Source organism: Egretta garzetta, unplaced genomic scaffold, assembly GCF_000687185.1.
Source record: "Egretta garzetta isolate BGI_Z169 unplaced genomic scaffold, ASM68718v1 scaffold2, whole genome shotgun sequence".
Taxonomy (NCBI): Eukaryota; Metazoa; Chordata; class Aves; order Pelecaniformes; family Ardeidae; genus Egretta; species Egretta garzetta.
The window spans coordinates 4,577,702-4,588,737 of NW_009258894.1; the positions used below are offsets into that span (position 1 = coordinate 4,577,702).

At 47.1% G+C, this 11,036-nt stretch overlaps 1 protein-coding gene across 8 annotated transcripts in view; it reads left to right on the forward strand.

The window, feature by feature from the left end:
• SUSD6 (sushi domain containing 6) overlaps window positions 1-10,193 on the forward strand; it is a 90,113-nt gene extending 79,920 nt beyond the window's left edge. For 7 of the 8 annotated variants that reach the window (XM_035889833.1, XM_035889837.1, XM_035889835.1 and 4 more), the window contains 3 exons: window positions 1,818-1,956; window positions 3,087-3,508; window positions 5,341-8,367. In XM_035889833.1, the coding sequence (XP_035745726.1) occupies window positions 1,818-1,956; window positions 3,087-3,508; window positions 5,341-5,366 (587 nt within the window). In that variant the 3' untranslated portion in view covers window positions 5,367-8,367. Of the gene's footprint in view, window positions 1-1,817; window positions 1,957-3,086; window positions 3,509-5,340; window positions 8,368-8,615 lie in introns of those variants that run through there. The other variant, XR_004841372.1, reaches the window with a different exon arrangement.
• The last annotated feature ends 843 nt before the right edge of the window (window positions 10,194-11,036 follow it).

Here is an 11,036-nt window from a genome sequence, read left to right on the forward strand (position 1 = left end):
GAGCAGAAATCACTCAGATTTCTTTAACGTCCTGAAGCATCAGTGGCCTTGTCAAAAATATGGGGCCTCAAAAGTCTGACCCAGTGAAAAAGCCATTGCTTTCACAGCACTGGCTTTGAAACAACTGGTCAGGGTCAGAGATAGCTGAGGTTTAGCTAGTGGGTCTCTTTCATGGGGCTAAAAGGAGGAGGAGGTGGAAGACTGTAGAGAGGAAAGGCAGTAGGTGTTCAAATTATTGGTAATGGGTAAGATCCCACCTGCTCCATATAGAGTGAATGAAATCCCTAGCGGTTATCAGATGTTTTGTGGAGCTCTGAGCTTGTCAGCCCCATAGCCTTTTGACAGTTTATTGTATGAGCATCTTGGAATATGAGACGGTGAATGTGCTGGAGTGTACCCTGCGTAGCGAGCAGTTTTACAACATCATGTACTGATGCTGAAAATGGAGCATCCCTGTTTTCCTACCCTATTCCCTGCCAGCATATCTACAGTGCCCCAAGTAATGTTGAAAATGGAAATCCTTACTCACCCCTATTTGCCATAAGGAAAAATGTACCAGAGGCTGTTTTTTATTCTGGGGAGAGGTCAAGCTACTTCTGCAAAATTTCAGGAAAACAAGTTCAAAACAACTAAACCAATAGGCTTGACCTCAAGAGGAGATGCAGAAAATGCAAACTGGCTTTCCAACTTACATGTCTGTTTTGGGCATAGATTTCAGGCTGTAGGCTTAAAAACAGTGGCTTTTTTTCTTCTATTTGCATGCTGCTCTTCCCCTCATTCCTTACCTGCATGTATATCCTGCATACGCCTGCTGTTTGAGACCTGTGCTCCTGAAGAATGTGTTGAATGTAGCAAAAAGGAATTGAGGAATTGCATACATGGGAATGTCCTGGATGTGAAATGCACAATAGTATTTGCCGATGGGGAGGTGAGGTTTTTCAGATCTCCACCAAAGACATAAACTGGGGACAGAGGCAACACATACACAAACAGTTATTTGCTCCAGGGAGGTGAAAGGCCTCATGTAGCATTCTAGACATGATATGCAGTCCTCAGCAATACCAGCTCCAGGCCATTCTCTCTCCACTCCGAATTTATTCCTGTTGTGAAAGGGACCTTTAAAAGCCAAATTGGTTCCCATGCTGTGAAACGGCACAGCTGAACGAAGGGTAGGAAGGAGTAATGTGAACAGGGCACACGTATCTCACACTGAAGACTCAACATCCTGAAGGAACATCTGCCTTCCCTCTGTGTTCCCTGGCATATGCTTTTGTGAGAGAGAAACTGAGTACTTGCTGCGTCTTAAATATACCCAGCTGGGTGACTTCCACCCCTTCCTTTGGGAGGCTGTTCCATTAGCCAAGAAAACCCGTTACTTGGAAGTTTTCCTATTGTTCAGCCTAAAATATCCTGCTTATTGTGCTAGACAATTACTGGCCTTGCTGGTGACATCACAGCATTTTTTAGCTTTTGCTCAGCCAGATCTATATGTACCATGACCCTTACCACCATCTATCTGTTCCCATGGCCTGCTTGCACTGCTTTTCTGTTTGCCTTGTGTTTTTCCAAAGGACCCTTGTATGTGCATACTTTATTTTAGGTTCCCTTTACAGCTGATGGAGAGGTGTCAACTTGAGCTCTGAACTGTTCTCTGTAAGAGGTAGCTGGTGTGCCTTGACTGTGTGGGAAACTCGGGCTCCTCACATGTGCACCCAAGTGTAACTCCTGAGAGCAGGCAGTGTGGATGTTTTTCCTTCCCTATGGCAGTGATTTAAGGGAGTGGATCATTTTACCTTGTGTTCCTCTTGGTTTTGTAGAAAAGGACTCTCCTCCAACAATTGGAGTACCCACGCTGTCCATAGTAGCCTCCACAGCAAGCTCCGTCGCCCTGATCCTGCTCTTAGTTGTGCTGTTCGTTTTGCTGCAGCCAAAACTGAAGTCGTTCCATCATAGCAGGTAAGTGTAGCTGGGGTTTGGAGGGGGTCAGAGGCATCCTGTTCCTTTGCAACAGAAACCCATTAAGGTACTTGATTTAGGCCTTCGTTTTGGAGCAACTTACCTCCTCACTTCTCTGCTGCTGTTCCAATTGCATCAGTGGCACCTCTGCCCCATGGTCCAGCAGCAGTTTGAAATGGTGGTCTGCAATACCCAGCTGCAGTCCCCGTTCTAACATGCCATCTGATGAGTGGTTTCCTTGCTCTTTTTCCTTGGCTTTGAATGTGAAAAACTATGATCCCCCCTAGCCTGGCTATAGATCAGTCTCCTGCCTCTCCTAGCCTTGGATAGCTACCGGAGTATGTGTCTGGCTATGTATATGCCTCTACCCCAGTCTGTTTGTGAGATCCTATGGACAGGAACTCAGGCAGTAATGCTGATGAGATACACATGCAGATCTGCCATCCATCCCTGCTGTGAGAGGAGAGCCCTCCTGGCAAATAAGAGCAGAGCCATGGCCATCCATCAGGGGGGAGTTTGAGAGGTGGGGCCTTGGAGTCTGCCCTTGTCTGAAGTCCAAACCACTGGAAGAGAAAAATTCAATCTCAGGACTCCAACTCCTGAGCCTAGGTGATTCACACTGTGCCAGTTTAAAAGCTGTCTGCCCCACCCCGCCAGAGGTTACCTGTCAGCAGCAAAGGTGGCAGAACAGGCAGCACTGGGTGTTGCAGAATATAGCGGTGTAAGAGGTTGAAGTCAACAGTGGTCAGAGCTCTTTTTTTTTTTTATCTGCCAGCTGTGACAGCAGAGGGCTCTGAGTCACAGTCTTTGTCAGATTTAGCTATGGAGGCAGGTGAGGTGGGAAGCTTTGTAACCTTTTCAGCTCTCGCTGCTAAATCCATCGGGCACTGTGAATTACAGACCCTGTTCATGTTTATGGCAATTCACAGTAGGGCAGTGAGGCTATGCTTGTTTGACCTTGTTAAACCACCATTCATGTTTCTGTCTGTTCTACTCTAAATAAGTCAATGGTGAGCATTAGAGTTCTGCTGTGCGAGGTTACTGGAGTTCTTGGTAACATAAATATAAAAATAAAATGCTCAAGTTTTTTTCCCCTCCCCCTCCATCCCCTCTTTGTTTCTTTTTTTGAGGCGAGACCAAGGTGTGTCTGGAGATCAGGTCTCTATCATGGTGGATGGTGTCCAAGTGGCCTTGCCATCCTATGAAGAAGCGGTGTATGGCAGCACAGGGAACTGCATTCCACCCTCGGATTCCCGAGTGCAGATCGTGCTCTCGGAGGGAGCTGGGCAGAACGGAGCCAGAGAGATGCAGCAGCAGGACCAAGGGGCTCGCAATAGCTTTGAAAGAGAAGATGAAGCCCCCGGACACTCTGGACTGTGCGAAGCCAGTGGCTCTCAGCGCTCTGAAACTGTTCTTGTGCATCAGGCTGCTACCTCTTCCTGGGTAGCTGGCATGGCTAGCAGTAGACCTGTACATAAAGAGGTCCAAGATTCAGAAAGCAGTGACATACAGAGCCTTTTATCACTCACTTCCTCCGAGGAATACACAGATGGTACGTGACTTGGGCGGGCAGCACTGAATGAGACTGTTACAAGAGCAGGTTCTGCAGTTGACTGCCTAGGATGAAAATGGCAAGAAATGCCCCTATGTATGTCAGGCACCAGAGGAACTTTTGAAAAGAGGTGTTCCGGTCTCCATGGCATGTTTCACAACTTAGCTGTGCAAGCAGTATTTAATACCTTCTTCTGAAGTATGTGGCACACTCAGGCTGGGAGCATAGGGCAGTCAGGAAAGACTGTTGGGGTTCTACTGCTTGCTGCTCTTGTCTTAACAGAGGATTTGCAGAGAAATGCCAGCCTCCAGCATCATAGTGCAAATGCAGTAACGTAGCTGTGTTTGTGGAAAACAAGTTGGAGGGAGTGGGAGGATCCGCTTGGACTGCAAGCCTTTTGTGATGTTTGGGCTGCTTCATTTTTAGGCTGTTTTAGTAAGCAGCTTACTGCCACAGTGCCTACAGTGCCGCAGCTTTGGCATGCCGAGAAGACCTAAAAGGGGTGTGCCTGGTCTTACTGTGCAGGGCAGGGGGGCAAGTCTGTCAGTGCATCAGTCAGTCAGTGCATCTCATGTTCTTTGCTTCTGGTCTGCCCTGACGGAGTGGCTTTGCAATGCCAGAGCTGATGTGAAGCAGCAGCTTAAGGTTGCTTCTGCAGAGACTGCTGTGTCTTAGGCAGGAAGTGTAACTGGCTTGTGGGTAGCTCAGGGCAGAACTTCTCCTTTCCATGGTGTCAAACCCTACAAGCCTAGTAAATGCCGTCCAGAACCCTTGCAGTAACAACAGTTAAAGGGGATTTCCGCTAAAGGGTGGAGATGGCAACGTGTCCCAAGATGGGCATTAAACCTCAAGTGCGTAAACAGCAGAAATCCAAAAGCGAAGCTTAACAAAACTGTCCACAGTGTAGACATTCGAGGATGTCACCTCTGCACGGTGTCATTTTTATCACTGCCTGGACACATGTATTGCCCCTAAGGCTTGTGGTGCAGTAGCAGATTGCCCCGTGCAGCAGACCATAAAGCTTGTGCTTATGGCTTAAAGATGAGGAAGCTACAGCTACTGGAAGAGGCTGCATTTCTTCAAGTTAGATAAGGGCAAGTGTGACCCTTTTACTTCTAACCATTCCTGTCACAGTAAGAAACATGTCTTGGACATTTTGAGGAACTAAAAGATTGATAAGGTCATGGGAAAGAAAGAAATTGTCATTCTTAAGGGAAGTTATTACCTTCCCCTAACAACATTGGTGAGGCTTTACTGAGAATACTGTACCTTGTTGTGGGACCCCCAGTTTAAGAGAAGTGTGGAGAAACTGGACAGGCTCTGGAGGCCTGCCAAGATAGCCAGGGTCTTGTGGGGAGCTACTGAGGGAGCTGGGCTTCTTTAATCCAGTGAAGAAGCAGCTGAGGGCCAAGCCAACCATTGACCACAATTTCTTTACAGGGAATTGAAAAGACTATGGAGCCAAACTCTTCTCAGGCAGGTGATATAACATGGGGCAATGGCTACAAGCTGTAACTTGATTAAGATTGGGCATTAGAAAAATATTTTGTGCTAGGAGGGTAGAGCAGGACCCGATGGGCACCCAGAGAGGTAATGGAGTCTGACCTTAGTTGTTTTCAAGGCTGGAGCTGGCAATGGTCCTGCTTGCAGGGCAGATTGGAGCAGAGTCCTCCAGAGGTCCCTTCTGCTGTATTGTGATGGCACGAAGACTACTGTGTTATCACGTTATGGAAGTGGGAGCCTGTCTTGCTTTCAGCAATAGTTTTTCTGGTGTGCATTGAACTGCAGAAGTTTGACTACTTTTTTTTTTTTTTCCTCTCCCCACCATTCAGATATTCCCTTATTGAAGGAAGCATGAGGCCTGCTGTGTTTGTCTAGCCTTCTCCCTCTTGGATTTCTTCCTCCTCCCCTCCCCCTGCCTTTGGGACAGAAGCACTCTGTGCAGCCTTCCCCGTCCTCGCGAGCTGTGCCCTGGATACCTCCAAGCAGAGATGCCCTCAGCTGAAGATCCAAAGGATGTCGCCAGGTTGCCTCCTGGGTGCACCAGTGGAGTTGGTGCAGCGCTGGCTTCCCCATTCCATCAGCATCGGGGGCTCAAGGAACAGAGTGGATTTGAGCTCTCCTCTCCTCTCCTTCAGCCAGATGTTTTGACAGCAGTCTCTGAAGAGCTGCTCTTTTCTTGTGCCTTTCTCCTCCTCACACCGGCTTTTTGCAGCTTATCAGCCTCTCTAGCCCTTCTGCTGCCCAGAGAGCAGGGCCTAAACCGCTTGCTCACTGGGTGCAGACACAGTTTATATATACGTATATATGTTATATAGGCTCTTCTTCCGGCATCCTCTTTGTGACAGGGCAGGACAAAATGCCTCACTGGGACTGAAGCTGGGCTTGGGAGGGATCCCAGTTAAGGGGCAGCTTGTGATGTCTAGAAGCGCCTTGGATGAGATGGGCTGTGTGACAGCTTAGCTGTGCAGTGACAGTTCATTGAGAATTGCTAGAGCGCTGAAGGCTGAGAAGTCCAACGTGTTGGAATACCCTCTGCCCCCTTCTCAAAAACCATCTCTGCAGGAGTCCATTCCTGAAAATCACTTTTGTCTCCTCCTTCCTCCTTGATTGTGCTGTGTTTCTAGAAGCTGGGACTGGGACTGTACTGCCAATATAACAACCCTTTCAGCTGCTCTGGTGCCAGAGCAGCTCCTGGTGTTAGGTTGTAGAAGAGCCTTGGAGAACGGCCAGCAGGGTCCAGAAAACTTGGAGGATGTGACTTTCAGTTAACCAACCCTCTGTTAACTGTGAGTTAGCCCTGTTCACTGAGGCATCAGGACTGGAACCAAATCTGTGGCCCTCTTCTTCTGAATAAGCTGTGTGTCTCAAAGCTTTTTCAGTTAAGGTGGTTCTGCACTAAAGCCTAGGTTCAGCTCTTCAGGCAGAGGTAACACTTTTGAGGTGTAATCTGGAAGTGGTTCAGGTGTTTGAAAACATCGAGAGAAAAAAATGCCTGTAGGTAATGACTGCCTAGTGCCGTTGGTGCAATCCCAAATTACCTTTCCAGCCACACTAGGTACCTTGGTACCTGAATCCTGGGTAGCTGCCATCTCAGAGGCTAGCGTGTCTTCCTAGCTTCATACAGCAAAAGTCTGCTGGTTTATCCTAGTGGGCCTCAGTGGGCCCACAGAGAAGAGCTTCTTCCTTGTGGCTGGGGGTAAGCAGCATTGCTGAAGTCTCTCCTAAATACAACGCAGTTACCTGTTGCTGGGAGGGAAGGTTGGCTACATTGACAGCCATGCCAGAGGACACCATAGCTTATTCATGAACCTAAGTTTCAAAGATTGTATCAAGTTCTAGTAGCAGGGAAAAGAAAACCCAAAAATACGTATACCTCTGTCCCAACAGTTATCTACAGCAGGTCAGAATGTCCTGGTTGCTGTTAACAGGACTCTCTTTTTGCAGGAAGCCACATTTGTCTGGGGTAGGTGATCAGATCATAGAAGCATTGTGGTGGTTGCAAGGTTCTTCACCGGGGAGGTCTGGACACTGTTCCATAGGATTGGTTTCAGCAAGAAGAGTTGGCTTCTTAGATGCATGTACCTTGTCCTAACTGTCTTGAAGTAACCAGGGGAGTGTTTGTCCTGTGAGAAGCTGCTAAATTTTTGAGTTGAAGGAGCAAAATGTCATGGCCTTACACATCATGTGGTAATGTACAGGTAAATCGGGATGCTGTCTTTGCTGCTTTGCTTTTGGTTTATGATCTTCCCCTTCCTCATCCTTGTTGCTCCAGGACCATACCATCACAGCCCTCAGTAGAAGTGACACACCACCTTATATATAAATCACTATGGCTTAGCTCCAGTTCCTGGAAATGGGGATTGGCCATAGTATCCAGCCATGTACCCACTGCTCCTGTTCCCAATTAGCTGTTAAAACCCCAGGACACCTGGGACACCACGTGCCTGTGGATGGAAGAATCCTATTTTCCCGATCCTTGTTTTAGAGGGATGTTATTAATTTAAAAATACCGTATTTTGAACTTCCTTCCCTATTGCTCATGTTACCTTGCATTAACACGAGGATTTGATAAATCCTATTTGGGTGGTTTGGGTATTTTTTGTCAGTTTGGATGGTGAAAATCCCACGTCATTTTACAGTGGGCTGCGGTGTCTCAGCTTCAAGCTTTGTAGAGGGCAAATGTTGTTTACACATCTGCTATTTTTGTATTTAGTTTTTAACTCCTACCTTGGAAATGGTCTAAGCTTGAGTAAAGTGGTCTCATTCACTGGTTTATCAGGGCAGCTGGAGGGATCGAGCGAGTGTAGTGGTAAGGGAGCGTGGAGGGAAGAATATGCAACTTCTTCCCTGCTACCTAACCAACTCGGAGCAGGAGGAGTTGCTCTTTATGCCTTTAAGGTCCTGTCTACTCAAACTGACCCTCAGCAGCCAAGGTGTAGAAGCCAGGTACGTGCTGTCTTCCTGCAAGGGACAGTGCTTTAGCTCAGTGTTGGCACTGGGTTGGGAGAATCCCACAACAAAGCTGGGAGCTGATCCCAAGGCCTGACCTTGCCCTGGACGAGCTCCTGCTCCGCCAGCAGGAACCACGTACGCTGTGGCCCTGCCTCCTCTCTCTGCTATTGTAAAGCAAGCAGCTGCCGGTTCGGGAGAGAAAATCCAATTTGGGTGGGGAAGAGAAGGAAGCAAGCTGCACAGAAGAGGGAGTGCTTTAATTTTGTTTCATTTATAGAAATTGTGGGAAATGGCTTTACTGAGGGAGGGGGGAAATGCGGAGGTGGAGGGAAATATGCAAGCATAGATCTTGTGATCAGGCATAAACAGGCAGCTTCTGTTGGCTTGCTGAGAGGTGAAATGCCCCAGCACTGGTGGGAACAGGCCCCAAGGACCCGTGCAAGCCAGAACATGGGCAACAGTTTGGGGGCACTACATTCCTCTTGCCCGCATCCTCAGCTTTAGAGTTTATTTTCATAAAAAATGAGGTAGAATGGCTGAGGAGGAACCAGAGAGACTTTTTTTTCAAGGGGGGTGGGGGAGGGGGAGAAAGGCCTCACTGTACTGATTATCAAGTGATTGCTGCTCATTTGTGTTTGTTTTAATTCTGCAGAGGCTGAAGGATTGGGAAGTCTTTTGGGCAGAGATTTAGGAAAAACTAAATTGCACAGTCCTGTCTTCGCTTATGGGAGCAAGGGCTGAGGCTTGAAGATCCCTCTCTCGGGAGCGTTCGTTACCTCTGAGCGAAGAGCGTGTCCTCTTTGGCTGTTGGATAGGTAGATGCAGCCTGGATCTCAGCGTGGTGGATGGGGAGCACAGGGGGGCTCAGCCTTGCAAGATGTAACACAGTAAAGTTTTGTTTTGTTTTTTCTGATGGGGCCGCAGCCTCCTTACCTTTTTTCCCCACCTGTGTCTGGCAAAAGAATTCAAAGGGAGGCATTTTTTTCTCAGACATAATCATCTCGTGCTCTGTCATACATGCTGGATCCTGCAATATTCAAGAACGTTAAGATGATTTAATTACATTGGAGAAATAAAACCAGCACTTATTTTAAAGGCTTCTGTTATTTTTGGAGTCTGATAGGTTAAAAAAAAAGGACATTTCAGAAATTCAGAATATTATGTGCAATAGAGAAACCTCCTTGCTCCCTTTCAGTTGCATAGTGTTTTGTTGTTGTTTTTTTTTTTAAAAAAAATAAAAAAAGGAACCTACTGCAGCATTTACAGCCCAAGCATTGCAGGACTGGACCAGCCTGAGAGAACCAGAAAGTGAAGCTCACAGTAACCCCTGGGGAAGCAGGGCAGTCCCCTGTCAGGATCTGCATCATGAATCTTAGCTCAAACCATTGTGTCGGAGCCTCCTGCCGCCTTGAAGGGGGTCAGCAGCATTGGTGAGATGGGTCGGTGTGTTCTGGTGTTAAATAGCCCGCATCTCCCATCGTTAACTGTAGAAGAGGTAAAAAATGAAGTCAGGAGGCGAGACATGCTGCAGCATGTCAGCCTCTGGAGTTGTTGCCAAGTTAAAACTTCATGAGTTTGGGAGGGAGAAGAGCTTAATGCGTTTTTATCCTTTTTCTTAACCACCAGGGAACTCGCTGTGTAGAAGAATGCTTGCTCGGCAAGCACGCTGCTTGTTCACCCCTTGGACACCTCCCCTGAGGTTTCTCCTTAGCCCTTCAGCTTGGTGTGGTGAATCGTTTAATGCATCTGGAGCCTTTATTTGGCCTTTCCGCACAGGGAGAAGTCAGGCGTGGTAGGAAGAAATCTGTTGCGCGCGTTTTGGGAGGAAACATCCTAAGATGCTCCCAGAGGTGGATGACTTGGGTCAGGACTGAGGAGTGGGGCTAAGAGAGCAACAGGCTCAGCCATCGGAAATAATCTGGGATGGTTAAGTCATTTGCAGTACAGAAAAAGAGAACACAAGGAGGGGGGTGGTAAGGAAGAGCTGTGACTGAAATCGGAGGTATGCTGCTGGCTAATGAGCTAATGCACTCATGACCGGGTTGTAAGGAAGCTTGTGCTTTGCTTAGATGATTTAGCAGACATCAGCGGGCTTGCTGTATAAAAAAAAAAAAAAAAAAAAAAAAAAAAATTTAACCTACAACTGGTTGGACACACTGAGATTTCCTTGCTGACCTTTTTAGAACGTATTTGCAAAACCTGGTTTTACTGTTCTGACAGCAGTTGTTTTCAAAAAAATTTAAATTCTGCCTTATTACTCTGTCCAGACAACTAATTAAATCAATTTCACTTTCTGGTCTCTGTATATAAATGCAATAAATCCCACCCATTTTGCACATCCTGCCTCTCCCCATCCTCACCCTTCAGTCCTTACTGGGGAACTGCGGACTGAACTTGCTCTTTGTGAAAACCTTCGTTTGCAGAACTTCATTAGGAAACATTTATTCTTTGTGACACGCTTTGAAAGCGCAGAGAGGTTTTCTAGAGCAGGCTTCATTTTAAGGCATATTTTTATACAGGAAATAAGCCCTTTTCCAGTCCTTCATCCCCTCCGGGACCGAGCCTGCCACCTCCCACGCTTCTCTTCAGGGCCCTGTGTTTAGCACTGCTTCCAAACTCGACTCTCTGCGGGTGATGTATGGATATACATACCCACCAGAATGGGTTCCACTGATGATCTGCATATGCTTCCCCTAAGCTGCGCTTCTGCTTCTGTCCGCGAGTGAGCAAGGACAGAGGCGACTGAGTCGTGCGGGAAAAAGTTTTTGTTCTGATTCTCAAATTTGCTTCCTTCCGAAAGAAAACAAAGTGAAGTTGTCTGTGAAGCCGATGTCCTGTGATGCGGCGGGTAGGCTGCTGGTGGTTGCTGATGCAAATGCAAGGGGAGCTTGATTGCCTTTCTGCATTAATCTTTTCTTCTTCCCTGTATGCGTTTTCTTTTTATCTGAATTGCACCACTATGGAATTATTTGCAGAATGGTACTCCAGATACATGCGGGATTTAAAAACAAAACCATAATTGATGCTGTGCAGGATGTCACTCAATTGGTTTTATTTTGCTTTATTTTCTATA